The sequence below is a fragment of the Pyrus communis genome, chromosome 7, assembly GCF_041283825.1.
Source record: "Pyrus communis isolate YQ-2024b chromosome 7, ASM4128382v1, whole genome shotgun sequence".
NCBI classification, from domain to species: Eukaryota; Viridiplantae; Streptophyta; class Magnoliopsida; order Rosales; family Rosaceae; genus Pyrus; species Pyrus communis.
In genome coordinates this window covers 3,870,098-3,890,068 of record NC_142571.1, presented here as the reverse complement: position 1 = coordinate 3,890,068, position 19,971 = coordinate 3,870,098, and the positions used below count along the sequence as shown (strand labels likewise).

The following is a 19,971-nucleotide window of genomic DNA, read 5'->3' as shown; positions in this document are numbered from 1 at the left end:
TTTGAGGCATCATCGTTTATTAAACGCTTGTTACGTGGTCAAGAAGTACAGTATCCATCCATTGAACGATTGCCACGTGAAGAGTTTTTTTGGATTCTGGCTGCGCGATTTCATTAAAAAAGATCCGACGGCTGCACGTGTTATCCTCATTTTCTTTTTCTGAAAATGGTAACCCTTTAGAAAGGGCCTATACCTAGAAGTTGAAAACAAGAGCAATTTTGTTTTGTGAAAAGGGGAACTTATTTGGTTCCCCGTCTACCAACTCTCACGATAACATTGACAAAGTCTACACTCTTAAGAATGTCACAAGGTAATCATTTTTAACCGCAGGATGAAATCCGACGGTCAAAAAAATGCCTGTATGCTACAGGGGGCGCACCGAAGAAAAACCGCGCTTAGAGAGGGTTTTGCCCTGCAAAGATTGATACACAATACAACATAAAAAAACCAAACAATAAATTACAGTAGTTGAAAGCTTGCGTTCGCACTGGATGACCGGGGAGAAAGATCCAGCCATAAAACTGGAGAACAACCCTGAACAAGCCAAGGGATGATCAAAACATGCACAAATGGCTAGGAGATGCAGAACCTTGCAAACACACAAGGAGAGACCGACCTCCTCATGAGTACGGGGAGAGAGGATCGAGTTCATATTTCCAAATTGATTCTAGTGGAAAAATGGAGAAAACCCCCCCGGAATCTGAATAGCAAGGTGGCTGCTTGGTGTTCTACGGTGGTTTGGTTATGATCCTAAAAAGTTTAGAGTTTTATTTAACATATCTCTGGATAGAACTCCAAACTCTAGGGTTGATGCTTTACAAATTCACCGTGACAGAATGTCAATCTGCACCATGCTTAAGTGGCAAATAATATTTTCGGATTCATCATGTTCGAGAGATCATTATGGGAGTTCATAAAACATTAGGAGACAATTTCGACATTTGTAGGGGTTGCAAACAACCTTCAGTCACAGCGTTTTTTGTGCCAAGCAGCCTACCCTGCATTATTGGTTTAATGTAAGTGTTGGAGCAGAACTTGAGACAATTTCTACATTTTTTAGATGAAAGGATTGCCTAAATCAACCACATTTCTCACATCTTCGACGCGGAAAAAGCAAATGCATTTCTGCCATCTATAAATTCCTAGTTCACATCATATTGGGCAATACTATTTTCATTGACATCAACAAGATTCAAACTAAGAAATTACGTCAATATGAAGAGACATTTGATCTTGCAATAACAAAACGACGAGAGACCGCAGAAACAGAAAGGGTCAGAACTAAACCTGCAAGAAATCTTGAGGTAAAACTCAAACATTCTTTAGCTTCTTCATCTTTGATGGAGGCCATCTGCCTTTCTTTCTCAGTTTTCGCTTGCGAACAAGTCGGTTCCTACGAAGCCTTATCTTCTTCGCCAGTTGCATCTTCGCCTTCTGCTCTAGCCGCTCTTGCAGCTTTGACTCCAAGGGAAGCTTGTCGACGGGTACCGCCACCTCTTCCTTGCTATCTGGAAGGGGCTCACTACCCTCATTTGCAGCAGCAGTTCCATCAATGTCAGAGGAGGCCTTAACAACTACTGACCCTGACCTTTTCACAACGGGCATACGAAGTCGAACTCCGCTGAAAAATTTCGGACGCAGACCATTTGGTTTCATGTGCATCCATGAAACTGAAAACCAGAGACACAAAACAAAATTATCATACGAATACGAATACGAGCCGAAAATTAAACAAGAAAGCAGATAAACAAGCAAATTAACTACAAAAACGCTCCTCGAATCACACTGTACGTTTCCATTTTGGAAAATTTTTGCACATTTATGTATTGATATTAGAAAAAAACGAAAATGGAGCTGAAACTGGATTATTGAAGGCGAATGCCTGCACGCCAAGTGTTTGACAAAAGACCTGAACGAGCAGAAACCAACCAAGAACACCCAATTGAGCTGTGTGGCTTGGAGAAAATAGGCGAGCATTTGAAGTAATTTAAATAATACAAAACAGAATGCAAAAGCTGATGTACTAAGTAAATGGAGAGAGAGAGAGAGAGAGAGAGAGAGAGAGAAGAGAGAGATAGAGCTTACTAGTTGCAGAGAAAGGTGAAGGTGATGAAGTTGGAGACGGCGAAGAAAAAGAAGAAGAACGGGACGAAGCGGTTGTGAGAGGGAGAGGATTGGAGTAGAGAAGAAGACCCATTTTCGTGCTCGCTCTCTCTAGTGTCAAGATTGAAATTTGGTTGGTTATGTTCTAGCTTTTGCTCCTTTGGATAAGCCGATGATGATTATAATCCTGACCGTTAGTTTTCAGTAATACCCATCTGATCCGTCGATTCTTGAAATTCTAAAGAGCTTCAACAGGTTTTTTATTTGACCTATTTTTAGCTCGGCTCTGTACGTTCCATTTTGGTTTGTTTCTATGTATTTCGTTAAATAGCAATTCAGTTTAGACTTATTTTTGTTACGCTCATTGAAATTCGATTTTGATCTCGGTTTGCTCTCTAAAACTTTAAATTTACATTTTTTCTATGTCTCGAACATATAAATTCTACTCCAATAGAAAAAAATGTAAATTTAAAGTCTTAAATTTTCTACCTTTGACTGGTGGGGTCCACATAAAAAAGATGTAGCTTTATTTTTTTAGTCACATTTTCCGGCCAAAATAGATATTTTACATTTTATCCATTGCAGAACTTTCAGTCACCCTAAAAAAGATGTACCAACTTCATAACATCAATTGTATCCGGTTTGTTTTCTTAACGGAATAGAAAATCTCAATAACTTATGCTTGAAAAGGGGTTTTTCCTTCACCAGTTGCAGCCTGGAAAAAATGACATTGTACTTCAACTAGTACTTTTAACTTCTATCTTCACTTCTGTTGCAGACATGAATACGAGACTACGCTAGGACAAGGATCGATAAGCGTTCCCGGAGTATACAGGAGCTAATAGCAGCAGATCCTCATAGTCCGTTGCAAAACAAGCTATCTGTATGCAATTCCGACCTGGGTATCCGCCCAGACAGATCTCCAATTCACCTCGTACCATGATGCGTTCTCTAGACATTGATACTTTAGGATACACTTAAATACACTTGAATCCAACTCAAATGCTAACTTTGACAGGCACGGAAACATCATGAACTGAGTGTCCCAGTCAACGGCAATTCATCTGCATGCTGATCTGTGTCCGTCTTGATAGAATTTAGCAGTTCGAGCTTCTTCTGTTCATGCGCTCTCCTCCTATTAGCTTCAAGGATAATGAGGAGAGCAGTGATATCGGCAGGGCTCACCCCACCAACTCTACTGGCTTGACCAACGGTCTGCGGCCTCACCTGAAAACATCATTTGTTGTTTCATTAAAACTGAATGAAACATATTCAGAACAAAGCAGCATACAATTACTATACGATGCATGATACAGCGACAGCTTGGTATAAAAGAGGAAACTATCACTTTCAAAAGAGATTTATTATCACGTGAAAGAATCAGTGTCATGCTTCCAATTTTCATCAAGTCATTACATTTAGGCGTCTATGCATATAAAATGACATATAGATGAAAAGTTAAAAAAAAGAACAGGAGTTTGGTACTATAGACATTTTGTCGACAATATCAAAAGCATATTGGTTTCTGCCACATCAGGGTTCTGGACATATTGGTAAAAGGTTATGGCAAAATAAAATTATATATCGTGCACACCTTGGAGAGCTTCTCGCGTGATTCAAGAGATAAAGTTGTTATTGAATAGTAATCTAAGTCCTCTGGAAGTAATCTGTGCTGTTGATGGACCATCTAAACACAGAATAAGAGTTGGACAATATGAGATTATGGATGAATAAAAATCAAAAGTTGCTAAGCATCTAAATAGGAAATAAATCAGCGAATTGCATGATTTAAAGCAATGGCAAAGGTTCTATTGAAACACATAATAGTTCCTCACTTGTTGGAGTTGGCTCTGTTGGCGCAGAATGAAGCCGGCATACTTGATGTCAATCTCCACACATTCTTTTTCTATTCTAGACAACAGTTCATTCCCAAAACCATGCTTATCAAGAACTTTATATTCTATGTGTGGTTTCTTTAGAAGACTCTCCAAAGTTGTAAAGTCCTTCACTGGCTGACTAGAAAGACGAGTAACATCAGCTGCCAATTCCCCTCCTGAAAGAAGCACAGAATAATAACTATAAGTTCCAGTTATATAACTCCAAACCCACAGATCTCAGTTTATTCGACTTTTTTAATATTCAAACCAACTTAAAAGGAATAAGCAAAAGGCAAAAAAAAAAGACATGGTATTGAATCAACCAACCCATGCCCAGTTTTGCCCATATAGCTTAATCCTAAGGAACAAAGTGTAAGCCAATGCGTACAGCTATGTGGTGTGTGACATGCGTCCCAACGCGCGCTTTTTAAACACTGGCCATACTAGACTATAGGGTGGGTTATAGAGCACAACTGATGCTCGCATTAACAGGGAGTGAATTATATGCTTACCTTGCTACTTAGACTTGAGATCCCATTCGAAATTTCATGAATGCTTATTCTTTTTGTTAACAAGATTAAACAAAAGAAAAATATTGGTATGAACTGAAAAAAAATAGGGTTGGCATAATTGTTTGTATTGCAACTAAAGACACAACGTAGAAAGGATCTCAAGGAATTGCAAGGTTAACCCATCAAGTTGAAATCAGGGCCAATTGAAACTTCCTGGTAAACTAGAAGGGGAAAATGTACTTCGGCTTGATAGTTTCACTAAAATATGCCAAGTTAAACAACCTAAAGTACACAACACTGCTAAAAGCGTAAAGAGGCTACAAATTATAAGAAGAATTAATAAAGAGATGAGAACCTGAAATTCTGACACTTTTCAATCGCTTCTTTTCTTCTGAAATTCGAGCTTGTTTGTCCTGGTAGAGTTTCCATCGTCTATCATCTATTAACCCAATTTCACGCCCCAGTGGTGTGAGACGGCTATCAGCATTATCAGATCGGAGAAGTAACCGGTGCTCTGATCGACTATATTGGAAAATAAAGGATAGGATGTTATGGAATGTTAAACCAACTTGAAAATCTACAGATGAATTATGAACTTATTTTATGTTATGAAGAATTAACTGACGCTAAGCAGATAAATCAAACTATCTACGATTGGTATTCCGCCCATGGCATCTAGAGGTAGCAGTGCCCCTCAACATTCACAGGTTCTTTTGTGTAGAAGCCTAGAAGGCCACAACAACGACTTCTACTTACACCGTTTAACTTCCAAAAGTTGAGCATTGTCTTACTGCCATATAGTTGCTCGTCCTCATTGTACCTTGAAAATTGATGGGGAGGCCAGTGATCTGCCAAGGGCAGTGATACCCAATAGAGAAAAAGAGATGGTCCTTTACGGGTGGGAGTAGTGTTACATTTAAGTTTTCTACATAGCTACATCATTGTTTAGAAGAATAGTTGGTTCTTTTTATGACACCAATTGGCTGTGTGTTATAGTAACATCGATTGGCTTGTTTGTCTAGAAAATAATGAGATATTTGTTACAATAGAGAAAAAAATAGATGGTCCGTTATGGGTGTGAGTAGTGTTACGCTTTAAATTTTATTACAGAACCTCTTGGTGTCATAAAAAGAACCAACTATTCGCCAAAACAATGATGTAGCCATGTAGAAAATGTTAGAATTTAGAAAGACTGTTTAAAATGATCTAAAGTTACGCAATTAAATAGTCTTCCAAGTTCTGCTTGTATCTTCAAAAACATTCACGTGACCACTTATGATGTGAACTGTGAAGTGACTAAGCCGAACCATCAAACATGCAACCTCAACCACCCACCAAATTTAATACTCGGCACTTGCTGATTCCAAAAATTAAAAGTATGACCGGAAATAACAATGATCTTATATATATTGGGATAATATCATGAGCTCATTACCTGGTTAGCATGCGGTAAGGCTCTCGAAGGTCCTTTGTGACCAGATCATCAATCAATGTTCCTATATAACTGCTTTCTCTCTCAAGAACAATGAGGGACTTGCCATCTGAATGTCTGGCAGCATTGATACCAGAAATAATGCCCTTGAGAAAAGCATAAACAAGAATAAAAAAAAAAAAATTAGAACAAATAAATTATTGATTTAGACACAACAACCCAAAGGCACAAAGTTCCTTTTAAACAAGTGAAACCCTAATGCATGATTCTTTCAGATGTAGCATTGCATCGACAACTACAGATAGATTGTATTTCACTGAGTAAAGGTACTCTAAAGAATTACTTGTGCTGCAGCCTCCTCATAGCCTGTAGTTCCATTTATTTGACCAGAGAAGAAAAGCCCATCGATTTTCTTTGTCATGAGAGACCGAGAACATTGATGAGCAGGCAAGAAGTCATACTCTACAGCATAAGCAGGCCTCAGCATTGAACAATTTTCAAGCCCAGGCAAAGTCCTCAAGAGTGGTAACTGTAGTCTCTCTGGTAAACCAGTTGAGAATCCCTGTGTGGAGAAGGAAATGATGAAATTTAGGGAAATGATGTTTATAAAAAGCATATCCATAACATAGATTATAAAATATTGATACCAAGTATCATCTGCTATAGTTAATCTGTTAAAAACTTGACAAAATTCGGGTATCTATATGCATTCAATCAGAGACAAATTGATGACATATATATATATATCTAAGGTATCAAAAGAGAAATAAAAAATGGGCACTAACCATTCAGTTAAGTCATTTTATTTATATTTTTCTCCTTTTCATTTAATGCAGAGAAGGAAAAAGGTGAATGCTAATATACCTGCACATAAAGCTCCGGCACATCTCGGCCCTCTGGTTCAAGAAATATTTGATGAGACTCTTTATCCTGAAACCGAACAATCTAAACCCAAAAAATAGGCCAAAATGACGTCAGGAAGCTTCCCTTGATAGGAAAGAAGAAGATTGGAAGAATGTTATTTTATCAATGTTCCACAAGGTATATTAAACAAGTGAAGGGTTACCGGTTGTTGGAAACCATGTTTAACATGTTTGTTACTTTCTCATCACCCTTCATTTGATTTTACTACTGTTTGACCCTTAGGAGTATTTTAGTATGACCCTTAGGAGTATTTTAGTAACACTATTGTAAATGCTTCTACTATAATGTGTTGGGGTATTCTCCATCTATAGTGTTCTCCCCACCTTTAAAGAAGAAACTAAACAGTTTCCACAGCAACCATAAATGATAGTACATAAATGGTGCTTCATGTATGGAAAGGATGCCCTATAGTGTGCATCCCAGGCCTTGCTTGTCCTAACAGCTTCAGACACAATGTGCTAAATAAATTTGACTATGTCGCCCCACTGAGGCAGAATTCTTGCAGCCACAGAACCAGTGGAGGTAATCTGGGATTTAAAAGGTATATATCTACTGTGTTTTGTGAAAGTTGGAGCATTATTTATCTAGCAATAAAATGGACAGACCATGAGCAACCAAAGAATATTGATATCTGGATGCAAATTATTAGGGATGTCATTTGCCTACAGAAGTATAGCAATGGGTCATCAATTGCCATTATCTTAGGTAACGGACAGACCATGAGCAACCAGAGAATTATCAATATCTGGATGCAAATTATTAGGGATGTTATTTCCATACGGAACTATAGCAATGGGTCATCAATTGCCATTATCATAGGAATAATTTCACTCGTTTATGGCCTCATTTCCTAAGCCTATAAAAGGATGCTTTGAGAGCCATTTGGAGAATACCTCTTTATTTCAAACTTTTTCCTTGAGAGTTATAGTTCTAGCTAGTGTGACAGTGAAATATTATCTTTTAAATTCGTTAAGTCTCACATAGAGACTTTTTCTTAAATAACAATCATGCATTCATTAATAAATAAATTAAAAAAAAAAAAAAAAAAACCAGTACAAGGGAAGGTCTCACTGTGAGACCTCACATCCTCACATAGAGCCAGATTACAACAAAATTGATATGAAAGTGTCAAGACTCAAAACTATGTTGTTTTTCATGATACTGGAACACTATACTTCACTTGGTGATGCAATCGTAGTTTAAAGGGCCCAACTTCATATAAAATAATTAGAAAACTAATAGTACTAGGTCAATTTCAACTTACCTTATCTTCAATTGAAGGGCAATACCTAGGCCCCTTCGCCTCAACCCATCCTCCATAAGTAGGAGTTTCATGCAAGTTATCTTTGATTAGTTGGTGAGTGCTCTTTGTGGTACGTGTGAGATAGCAGCACATTTGTTCCCTTTCAATATGGACATCAAGATCAAAACTAAACCAGCCAACCTGTTAACCATCAATTCAAATTTAGAACACAATTCTCAAAGCAACAAAACTGATAGTTCTAAATATTAAGCTCTGAAAAGAAAAGGTAAATGTTATTGTTATGACATTAAATACTTTTTAACATCTACTTGAATGACGAGTGCAAAGCACGAATTAAAATTACGAGTGTCACACAACCAATATACAGAACCTACTTATGGGATTAAATAGATGGACCTCTTCATCGCCACGTTGTGGTTCCAATCCAGAAAAATCAACAGTGCGACAGTCCACACGCGCTGGGGTTCCAGTCTTTAACCGGTCAGTTTCAAATCCAAGGCGCTGTAAGTTTTCAGTGAGTCCAAGTGAAGCTGATTCGCCAGCTCTTCCTGCAGGCATACAAGTTCTACCAACCCAAATTTTACCACTCATAAATGTGCCTGTCGTGAGAATAACTGAAGGAGCATAGAAGTTCATCCCAAAGAATGTCCGCACACCTTCAACATTGTCATTCTTTCCTAATAAGATATCTGTCACCATTGCCTCTCGAATTGAAAGGTTTGGTGTGCTGCAATACAAAAGCAGATCAAAATATATGGAAAGAAATAGCCACAAAAACATAGATCTGCAACATGAGAATAAGTGTGATAATTGTGCCATATTTTGGTTTAAAAACAAAATTCTGTTTCTTCTCAATAAAAAGGAGAATAAGGCCTTCTACAGTTAATTCAGGTGAGTTTGATTCCTATCACATGATAGTAGAGTGAGTCTGACGGAGGTGAGTTCTTTTTTGAATGGTTGACCATTTGTATTGTACCAAACTCATGAGTTGTATGAGAGTGATTCCAAGTCTTGATTTCAATATATTAAACTCAAGGATCTCTAATATCTGAAATTAAAACCTATTAATGATTTTCAGTACAATAAATTAAAAGAGACACTGTGAATATTGGCAAGAGCACATGAATATATATCCTTCTAGGAAGGGTTGCATTACAAGCTTCACAAAATAAAATGAAAACTCAATTATCATTACTTGAAACTTGCCTAGATAACCGATCATTTTCCTTTGTTATTCAGTTCTCTTCTTTCTTGATGAGTGATATCATGTTAACATGCCAGGTTCAAATGTGTAGTTTTATTTCATTTTATAAATGAAAGAATTTAGTATGAGAAATATGGAATGCTGCTTGGTCTATGATATCATTCAGTCAGCCACAAGGAATACGTTGGAGCAGAAATTTTTAATACAATTTAACGTCAAAATCGTACCAAATTGAACTTTTAACCTGTCAAGAATTAAACTAAGCTACGTCATTTTCAAAGCTAATTCATGTCCATACCAAATGCATAAAAATATAGAAACATATCAAATGCATACAAAGATGCATACTCATATAACCAGTGGTAATCTAACAAAGATTTAGACGAAAGACATATCAAAGCCATACAAAGATGCATACTCATATAACCAATGGTAATCTAACATAGATTTAGATGAAAGCTTCCATCTAAACCCATAGATCAGACACAGACAGTTAAGATGCATCTCATCAGCAAACTATATCTGACCTCACATTTGAGATGCAAGCCCTTAACGTAGCTCCCCAATTTAGGTCCTCATTAGAACATTTTCCACCTAGTTTTTTTTTTTACCACATTACTTCTTTTTCATTTTGGGATTTCATCCGTTTCCATAGCCTAAGGGCTAAAGTTGAAGAATACACTTTATACCAAAAACGTTAACTTAATGTAAGCAATTCAGCTGCTTTTACAACTTTTATCTAGTTGCTTCTACTGTTTGGCCGCACCAGTTGGCTGCACTGAAGGAAACATCTCAGAAGGGGAGAAATGTGTTTTTGCCAGTACTGGGGCAAGTAACTCTGTAGCAAATGCTGACGACAGCATCACTAAATCATAAATACTTTCTAATGCTTGATCACACAGCCAAAATAATAGCACATTTTCGTAATTCAACCTAAAAACAAAAAAGAAGCAGATATATTTGATACTACAACATGCATTTACAGGGAACAGGTATTACATTTCAAAGTACGAAAGGGTTGTTTCGAGCTTCTAAGCACTAATTTTGAGGCTCTAGGAATTGGGAGGAAAGCTAAAGCTTTGTGGGGTTGTCTGGTGTCGGCAGTTTTTTGGAACATTTGGTTGGAGCGTAACAAAAGAATTTTTGAGGATTATACTGGTGTGGGGGTAGCAGATCTATGGGGAAGAGTAAGATATTGGGCAGCCTTCTGGGCTTCAGTTTCAAATGATTTTAAGAATTACTCTCTTTCTCACATACTGTGGGATATGTTAGCAGTTGTAAAGTGATTTTGGTTGAGGTTGTCCTACTTGTAATCAGATCCTCTGGAGAGATTTTCTTGTTCTGTTCTTGGTGGATTTCTTATCCACTTCTGTGTATTACACTTTTCTTTTTTAATAAACTGTTATAGTTTCTTCTCAAAAAAAAAAAACATTTCAAAGTACGATAATTCAAAAAATAATACCATATCCCAATTCAAGCAATCATGATTCAGAATTTGCAAAACCATAAGAACCAGACCGTGAAGTGTTTGCTATTAAAGTATAAAGACTGGATAAAATCAGCCACATATGAATTTCATGATCGTCTATGTGGAAATAATAGGTTAAAAAAAGAGAGAGGAAAATAAACCAAACCCCACAATTATCAGTAAAAGGACAGTAAAAGAATCATGAAAAAAACCTAAAGTAATACTTGCCTCTCTACTATTTTTCTCATTTCCATAGCATATTCCCGTTTATCAGTCTGTGCACGCAATGCCCGAACAGCAGGGCCCCTTGAGGCATTGAGCACACGCTTTTGTAAATAGCACCTAAGCATAAAAATTGAAAATCAGTAACAGTTGCAAAGACTGAAGGTGAACGTGGGGGACTTTAAGGTAAAAACCAACAAAAACTAAAACATTTAAAAAGCAAAGAATAAGCAGAAAGAATTACAAATTATCTGACATGCTGGCCCAGGAAAAAATTGGCAGGAACCTTACAAATACATATTGCATTTCATATTGTAAATATTTTACCATTAACAAGAAAATGTTTTACCATTATCAGAATATATTCTGCCAATTTAACGACCCTATTTAGGGCATATCGAAGCTTAAGGGTTAAGCAAGCTTACGCAATGGCAGAGTACCTGAAACAACTTCTTTTTGTCCACAAAGAAAAACAAAAATCCAAAATGGCTTTCCCAAAAACAAAAAGGCAATACTTTCCAAACCATTTGTAGACTGGATGAACAGCATTTTCTGATCATACTCCAATGATCCCATCTCAAAAAAAAATTCTTTTCTTTATTCATAAATTATAGGCCCAGTTACCTAAAAATAAGAATTTTTTTGTACTTTTCATTTCTACGTTAAGGGGTTGCAACACACAATTACTTACACCAATACAATCACTTTACTTTTGTACTCAAGCATTTTATGCAATCCTTCTTAATGCATGTGTCATTTGACCCTCTCTAATTCTTCGATGTAAATACCCCAAACCCGCACCAAAACATACAAAGTTCTTGAAAAGTCAGTTCTAAATTTCATCGTCCAAAATAAAAACAATAGCAAGCCACAAGTATACCCTCAAGCTTCTCAGAAAAGAACATTCAAATATAGGAGATTTTATTACTTTACCGATCAGATATCTTCCCAATTTCACCACCAAGGGCATCCACTTCGTGTACAAGTTGAGACTTTGCTGGTCCACCAACTGCTGGGTTGCAGGGCTGCATCGAACATTTTTCATTAAGAAGCTCTGTAAATGATCTGTGTCATGATTCTAAACACCTAAACCATTTTGCATGCAGTAACATGATCGCACCTCTATTTGTGTGCGTGTGTGTGGAGAGAGAGAGAGAGAGAGAGAGAGAGAGAGAGAGAGAGAGAGAGAGAGAGAGAGAGAGAATACAACATCAAATCTAAAGGTGAGGAATTGAGAATAGTTAAATAAATTAGTTGGAAAGCCTGACTCCCAGTTTTTGTGTTTTGCAATATGTATGCTAGATACTACATCTCATTGGTTTAACTTTCAATCAGACCGAGATAAAAAACCTGCTGAACTTTCTAGAGTAAAGGATAAAAAATTTCTCCTGCTCCTTTAGAGGAATTATAAGGTTAAAATCAAAATGAAAATTAATTTCACATATCTAATTTTGAGAAATACAAAAAAACTTCTAAATACAGCAGAAAAAATATAAGGTTATCAAGAAAAAGCAGAATTAAACCTGCCAAGCAATTCTATCAATATTTAGGGTGAGTAGAAGAGTTTTCGCCCCTAAATGAGCAGATGCTAGGGCAGCTTCACAGCCTGCATGTCCTCCTCCGACCACAATGACATCATATCTTTCATCATGTATCCCATCATCACTTAGACCTGTGAAATTGTGAACAATAGAGTGATTGAATTTCACCTTTAGTATTCATACTTACAATTCCTAAATTTGTGAATGGTAAGGGCTACTTAAAAAATCAAGGCCAATGTAAAACCCACACATGTTAAAAAAGACCATCTCATGCTATTTGTTCAAGGTTAAGAGATTGGAACAAAAGTAAGAGGCTAGGTAACAACTAGACTAGCTCTCCTCTTCAATTTATCATTATTATTAAAAATAACTATACTAATAATAATGACACTTTTATTAAAAATATATGGGTAATTATTAGAATTCCAAATTTTTTGGGTTTATTTACTCTTAAATAGCAATATAGCATATACAATAATTTATTTAGAATAAGTGCATTGTAGTAAACACAATGGTTTCGTTCCGATTGACTCTACCCCAACTTTCTTCAAATTTGAGTCTGACTCTACCCCATTCAACCTTTTCCTCAATTCCCTTCCTCCAATTCCTATTCTGATTACGGATTAGTAAATGAGCCATAATGATATTCCATATTGAGTGGGTCCCAAACAAAAGTTGTGGGTCCCACAAAACAGAGGCAAAAGAAAGACCACCTTATGCTAATTGTTCATGCCGATACAAATTCGGAAGAATCGTTTGTTCCAAAACCACCTCATGTTATTTGTTCAAGGCATCCTACTGGTTATTTGTTGAATTTAATTTAAAGGCTTACAGGCACTGTAAATGCAGGATTTTGATATGACATCACCAGCTTGTCTAGATTATGCAGTCCAAGCTGGTAAGCCGTTGAGGTTTTGTTGCAGTTATATTTGCCTCAGAGAAGAGTGAGGGCGGAGTGAAAAAGAGTATGAGAGTTTGAAAAGCTTGTGACCAAATTTTGGTTTAGAGAGAACTTGTCCCTACGAAATCATCTTTGTAAGGGAAGGGAGCAGAAGAGCTCATACACTCTAGCAAGATATTCTATTTTCCCAAATGTGGGATGAAGGTGTTCCCGAACCTTTTCTTCCACCTCTCCTATCCAATCCTCGCTCAAACTTGTGTTCCCTAAGCGCTATGAAATCGGGGTCTTTCCTTCTCATGCTCTCTATTTCAAGTTCAATTTTAGCTAAAAAGACTACAAAACTACCTTAGGAGCTTCCCTATAAAAATTTCTCTCCAACCATACACTCTAATATATGGAGTCAATGAACCAATAAAATTATTAAAACAGTAGTAATTAACGCTACGAGCACTTAGGGCTCATTTTGAATCCCAGATTTAGGAGCTCCGAGCGGTTTTGCTATCCTAGGAGAACGATAGAAGTGTGATTGAAGACGAATTTTTCCAACTCCGGGCTAAATCTTAGTTAGGAGCTCATTCAGGGAGCCCATTGGAAATGCTCGAAGCAGATTATTCTGCTACACAAATAGAGATTGCATATCACATAATGCTCAACCAACGCAGAGAGAGACCGTTAACTGCATAAAGTACACTATTTTTGCAAATTAATGTCAATTACTGAGAGGCACGGGACATGTTCGACAAAATTACTGACTGACAAAGAGAAAGAAGCACAAACTTATTGGAGTCGTACCTGGGCCGGTCGAGGCAGCAACAGAGAATCGGCGGGAAAAGTTGAAGGTGGAGAAGGAACAAGTGCGGCTGAAGGGCAGGTCAGGCAGCCTGAGAAGGAGTCGAGCACGAGGAAAGTGAAAAGGAGTCGGGAGAGGAGAAGAAGAGAAAGGGAAGTGGCGGGCGAGGCGAGAGAGATGAAGCGTCAGTGCTGGCGTGGTCGCCATTGCTGAATTTTAGAGAGCTGCTTCGCTCTCTCTTTTTCTTATTTGTGACTTCGTGACAGATGAAGCAGATAAAATTATGAAATTAGGTTATTATTATTATTTTTTGCTATTTTATTGATTAAAATTTTATTTTAATTTTAATTTTTTACTAATATTTTTGGGTATTAATAAACGTCATTAATTATTTTAATAATAAAATATTTTTTATTCTAAATATATTCATTTAGTGTTACAAATGTTGCATTTTAGTGTATTTATATCTAGTCATGCTAAATTTTTTATCATATATTTTTATTTTTAGTTTGTGCCTAGTTTTAATTTGCAACCCTCTTTTAAGTTGTACTAATTTTCTTTTCAATTTTAATTTGTACCTATATATTAATTTCTTTTTATGCCCATATATTTTAAAATTTTATTTGTATTTGTACCCATATTTAAATCTACTAAATGTACTCATGCTAATTATATGTATTTATTTTATGTTTTAATATATATATCAGTAGTTATTTTTTAAAATATGTTAATAATTATGTGGGTTGGGTACATTATTTTCTTGCTATAATTTTGTGAAGAACAATGATACTCTAATATTTATCTTTAAGTTTGACAAAAAAAATATATATTTTTTTAAGTATTTACTATATTTTTAAAATATTATTTGAATTTGTTTACATTTCATAATTTGTGGGACATTAAATGCATAAATACATGAGTTAAATCTCTTAAATAATGTTAAGGACCTTGATCAAAATATTTAAACAAACAAGATTTCAGCTCAACAATTAGGTTGATTAGGGATCGGAATCAAAATTACTCTAAAATTATTATGAAATAAGCAAAGCAGACATAATCGCCATTCAGATTTAGGGTTTGTCCATATTGAAAAATTGTGTAATATTCGGTAGATACCTACCGAATCGATTAGAAATTCAGTGGGTACCTGCTGAAAATTTGAACAGTTGCATTTGTTGCCCAATCTTTGCTTTAAGCCCACTGAAAATACACACAACTTCCGTAGCTACTTGCTGAAATTTATACAATTTTGGTAGTTTTCCTAATGAAATATTGTACAGTTACGGTAACAACTTCTTGCCAAATCTTAAATTCAGTATTTACCTGCCGAAAATATGAACAAATTCGACACTTAGAGTAAGTATAAAGGCATTAACCACAACGCTATCTACCACTTGCATATTGAGATATATATTTTTAATTTAAAAGTTGTGAGGTGTGTTTAACCACCTTTTAAGATATTACATTGATTTTTAGCTAATATAGGAGCAAAAGAAGTCTTTGAAGATGAGATGTGGGGCTTGTTTTTGAGTTTGAAAATAGCTTTGGATAAGGGTGTTAGGAGGATACTTGTGAAATCTGACGCTGTTATTTTAGTTCCCTTTTCAAAAGTATTGTGCATGATTTGCATCTCTTGGCTTCATTGTTATATGGTTATCATCACTTGATTTCTCAACGTGATCAATGTGATTTAAATCATATTTATAGGGAAAGGAATATATTGGCAGATGGTTTGGCAAAGTTGAGTTTTACTTTGGACCTGAGCTGTATTATGTTGGATGACCCTCATTGCTCAATTGTTGGTCTACTTCTAAATGATACTTCAAGGTTGTTAGGACTCGAGCTGTTTGTGTAAGTCCTTTGGGCTACTTTGTATCCGAAAAAAAAAAATTAACTTGATCTTTTATTAGTCACTTAGGGGATAATTTGTTATTGAAAAAAAACAAAATTAGACGAGGACTATCTTAATTATATGAGATCACAATGTTCTCTTTTTTTTTTTTTTTTTTTTTTGAAACAAACGATATTATCTACGCTAAGCGGAAGGGGTGGACTTTGCCTTACAATGAGCTAACAATAATGTGGTTTAAATTCGTCTTTGGCGAAAAATGAATCTAAGACCTGAGAAATATTACTAGACCGTAATAAATGACCGACACATTAAGCACTTGTTTAAATATTCTTAGAAATTAAGGACTTGTTATTTAATACGTCGATCAACAAACATCATGGGGAAATGTACATCATCAACATCGACCGTCTTCCTTTTAACAACAAAAATTATGAAGAACAAAACAGAAACGAAATCATTTTGTAATTAACTTATCGAGCTTAATTAATGTCTAGCTTTGTTAGCTAGCTAGCCCGAAGCATGCTGCTGCCGCGCGTATCTTGAACGATCAGCACTGCATCAGTCGGTCTCAACGAATTAAACAAATTTATTCGACTTTGCAGGCTTCTTGAGATTCATGAACTTTTTCACATGGAATTAATATCTGTCATTGGAATCCAGATCATGATAACATTGATAATTCGGAGCTGCCGGAGCATCCGTTTCTTGTTCAGCACGAATAGAAAAAGCTTGCGCCGGTGGAACAAAATTATAAGGCTGTTGGACTTGAACCGGCATAAGAGCTGCTGGTTTTACCAAATTACGATAGTACAGATCATCATCCTGACCATGCACATTGTCTGCAATCCGCCGGTTTGCATGATCTTGCAACAACTGATCCTTGCAAACCACGGCGAGATGTGTTCTAGCATGATAAAGCTCTCTCATTGCTTCTTGCAGCTGGAAATTTAATTGGTTTATGATTCCCAAACAGCCTGTGACAGGAAACTTTGCGCGCATATCGGACTCGAATACAATAGACTGCATTGCGTCTGTTTTCTGCTGAGGTTCGTCAATTTGTTTAAGAATCGTCTTAATATTGCTCACCCCATACAAACGATGTGCGTTCCGAAACGTTTCGGGCTTACTAGCGGGGAAATGTGCGGCGAGAGGGCAGTCTCGGGTGCATTTCTTTCTCTGGTGTTTGCATGCTGCACAAGCCTGGCCTGCACTGCCTCCTCCTTTCGCTGGCATTGTAGGGAAACCGAAAAACGTACGTTCAAAAACTGATGCGGGAATTAGTACAATGCAGAGATACAAGGTGAAAAGGACTGCTGCAGCTGAAGTTATCGAATATCGCGCTGGCTTCATCGATCAGAAAATGAAGAATTGAAGGTTTGATTGTGATTGATGTTGTTGAGTGATGAGAGCATGGACTGGAACTGAGAGATATATGGATATTTAAGAGATAATATTTAAATTCAAATTGTGTAAATTTATTAAGATTTGAATTTGAATTTCATTGAAAATTAATTAGTAGATGTTGTTGGTTAGCCGTAAAGTATCTACAAAGAGTCGTATATATGCAAATTACTACGTTAAAATTAACTTCCAACCAACAAAAACAAAATTATAATTAAGTTGAAATTTTAAACGCGATTAGTTCATAAAAACCTCAGCAAAACTCCATATATTATAACTAAACTCTTTGACTCACCATTTGTTACTGACTTTGAACATTAAAACAAAAAAGGGTTTATGAGCCCTAGCCCTGTAAGCTCACACCGGCGCTCAGCCAATACTTTTCAGCTCCCAATGCGCTTGCCAGCATGAATCAAGCACAATTATTGTCCAGCACCGACTGCTCCCTTCTCAATCCCCAACTGAAGCAGGCATGAATCAAGCGCAATTTATAATCCAGGACTGACTGCTCCCTTCATTTCCCCAAATCAGAATCTGTTTTTGACAGACGTCGCCGGAACAACTGAGGTACTTGAGGTTGTGCCAAAACAAATAGCATCAGGCAATGTAGCCGATGCAGAAACATTTCCAGCAATGGTGGAAGCCAGTAACTGGAGCTGCAGCAGGAGAGGCTCTCTCAGCTAGTTTCAAACAATAACCAACCCATGTTGGAGTATGCTGATTTGTTGAAAGTGCTTGAAGAAGATCCAGAGGAGTTCAGCTTGTTTGACAGTGCACCAAATGCAGGTGATGCCGACCATTACTTCCAACTGCTAACGGAACTTTACTTGAAAATTGCCCGTATCCTCATCCGCTATAATTTATCAATTCCAAAGAAGTCTTTTCTTGTTCAAAGGTTTCACTGTTTGAAACAGTAATACTGTTGTCTTCCTCGCCGAAGAAGGTTCTTCGAATTCTTGGTCTGGTGTTGCTGAGAGAGTAATGGCCACTAAAGCCATCAGCATCGCTAGCTGAAACAAAACCTTGAGGGATTTCATGTGATCTAGTTGTGATTGGAAAAGAAGAATATAGAGTATTTGATTTTGAAAATTATGAATATATAGTTTGGCTGGATAAGCATGCAGGGCTTGAACATGTATATATATGTAGGGGACGATGCATGAGGGTTGACATACAAAAGTCACCAATGGGGGGAATATTGCATGGTTGGTATATTAGCAAAATGTCATAATTCAGTAAAAAAAATGTAGGCTTCCAGAAAAAATTGTAACTTGTATATATTATCTCAAAATTAATTAGGTGAATAGGAACAAGAAACATGCATACTACACAGATAATATATAGGCAGATTGCCGAAGCTCCTAATTCTTTTCATTGGCCGTATAATTTCTAGTTTGGTTTATGCAGCATGCTCTAGGGGTATGTTGATTTTCATCCCTTGATTAAGAGTTTTCTGAAAATATGTGACAGTTTAAGTACTTATAAAACGTGACAATTCAATTACTATGATCTAACGGTATTCTTCTTTACTTGTAAGTGAGAAGTCTTAGGTTTGATTCTCGTCAAAGACGAATTTGAACCACTTCTTAGCCTACTTCCCCATCCTTAGTATAGATACTACATAATGTCGTTTATTAAAAAAAACCGTGACAATTTAATTACTTCGTAAAGAATGGTGAGTAATTAAGGAAAAATTGTACCAACCCTCAAAGGCTTAAACGTTGTTAGCAACGCCGATTAGTAAAAGCCATCTTGCACACATATTTAGTGAAAAATAATAAAGGAGGAGTAAATTATGCCTAAACTGTTTATATGTTGCAACTCTCATTTAAACAGAAAATAGATAACTCTCACTTAAACAATGCATTTAAAAAAAAAATGTGACATTATTGTTTAATTGAATATATATCCAAAAAACAAAAACAAACTTTTTCTGTAACACTTCAATGGTATTTTCTACCCCACACTTAGTTATGGTGCATTATACATATTCGATAACAACTAGATAGCTATAGAGAATGGTGTTAGCAATTAATTATCATTTTGACCAAACTAATTTTAATTTAATTTTTTGGACATATGCTGTTTTAACTAGTTTTATTCGGGTTTCCCATTTTCTTGCAAAGAAAAAGTTGTCCCACCAACTGGCTACCGTCTCATTGTTCGATCATATCTTGGGCGCCGATATAGATATGATCTCATCCAATTAGATGCCCGGCTGGCCTTTCCTTTGCAAATTAAATTCCCTCTAGGTCACTTAGTACTACGGTCTAATGCAGTAACAGAACTATTTGAGGACCAAGAAAGGTCCTGGCCTACCCTGAAATTTTTCATTTTGTAGTTTTTGTTTGTATACTTTTAGTTGGATACTCTGCATTCTTCAACTTATGTTTCTCCCAGCTAGCATTATTGTGTTTTGCTAATTGACAAAAGAAAATATGTTTTACAAGTATTGGTATGAAACTAAAGACATATATCAA

At 36.4% G+C, this 19,971-nt stretch overlaps 3 protein-coding genes across 4 annotated transcripts; all 3 read right to left on the bottom strand.

Annotated features, from left to right (window-relative positions):
* Nucleotides 1-1,098: 1,098 nt before the first annotated feature.
* On the bottom strand, nucleotides 1,099-2,248 carry LOC137734878 (large ribosomal subunit protein cL37 alpha). The gene is made up of 2 exons (XM_068474189.2): nucleotides 2,086-2,248; nucleotides 1,099-1,670 (listed from the first exon to the last, which is right to left on the bottom strand). The coding sequence occupies exons 1-2, from the start codon at nucleotides 2,195-2,197 to the stop codon at nucleotides 1,312-1,314; spliced, it is 471 nt and encodes a 156-aa protein (XP_068330290.2). The 5' UTR covers nucleotides 2,198-2,248; the 3' UTR covers nucleotides 1,099-1,311.
* A 345-nt stretch (nucleotides 2,249-2,593) lies between these two features.
* Nucleotides 2,594-14,524, bottom strand: LOC137734139 (uncharacterized). 2 transcript variants are annotated; one of them, XR_015964544.1, is made up of 14 exons: nucleotides 14,241-14,524; nucleotides 12,530-12,678; nucleotides 11,940-12,031; nucleotides 11,013-11,126; nucleotides 8,509-8,839; nucleotides 8,113-8,292; nucleotides 6,789-6,869; nucleotides 6,268-6,486; nucleotides 5,928-6,070; nucleotides 4,848-5,014; nucleotides 3,939-4,156; nucleotides 3,698-3,790; nucleotides 2,840-3,330; nucleotides 2,594-2,690 (listed from the first exon to the last, which is right to left on the bottom strand). XR_015964544.1 is itself a non-coding variant. In XM_068473433.2 (13 exons), the coding sequence occupies exons 1-13, from the start codon at nucleotides 14,443-14,445 to the stop codon at nucleotides 3,133-3,135; spliced, it is 2,190 nt and encodes a 729-aa protein (XP_068329534.2). In that variant the 5' UTR covers nucleotides 14,446-14,524; the 3' UTR covers nucleotides 2,834-3,132. The 2 variants fall into 2 exon arrangements, 1 of the variants encoding a protein (XP_068329534.2); XM_068473433.2 differs by lacking the exon at nucleotides 2,594-2,690 and having other exon boundaries at nucleotides 2,834-3,330.
* Nucleotides 14,525-16,726: 2,202 nt separating this feature from the next.
* Nucleotides 16,727-17,323, bottom strand: LOC137733596 (LOB domain-containing protein 25-like). Its single transcript, XM_068472728.2, has one exon. The coding sequence runs from the start codon at nucleotides 17,321-17,323 to the stop codon at nucleotides 16,727-16,729; it is 597 nt and encodes a 198-aa protein (XP_068328829.2).
* Between the last annotated feature and the right edge of the window lie 2,648 nt (nucleotides 17,324-19,971).

Bases quoted from the DNA above. Each gene is read 5' to 3' on its own strand.
- LOC137734878 (XM_068474189.2), bottom strand. From the start codon at position 2,197: ATGGGTCTTCTTCTCTACTCCAATCCTCTCCCTCTCACAACCGCTTCG. The intron at 1,671-2,085 runs GTAAGCTCTATC...TCTGGTTTTCAG, and splicing joins TTCACCTTTCTCTGCAACTA to TTTCATGGATGCACATGAAA.
- LOC137734139 (XM_068473433.2), bottom strand. From the start codon at position 14,445: ATGGCGACCACGCCAGCACTGACGCTTCATCTCTCTCGCCTCGCCCGC. The intron at 12,032-12,529 runs GTTTAATTCTGC...TGTTCGATGCAG, and splicing joins TTGATAGAATTGCTTGGCAG to CCCTGCAACCCAGCAGTTGG. The intron at 6,487-6,788 runs GTATATTAGCAT...TTCTCCACACAG, and splicing joins TGCCGGAGCTTTATGTGCAG to GGATTCTCAACTGGTTTACC.
- LOC137733596 (XM_068472728.2), bottom strand. From the start codon at position 17,323: ATGCCAGCGAAAGGAGGAGGCAGTGCAGGCCAGGCTTGTGCAGCATGC.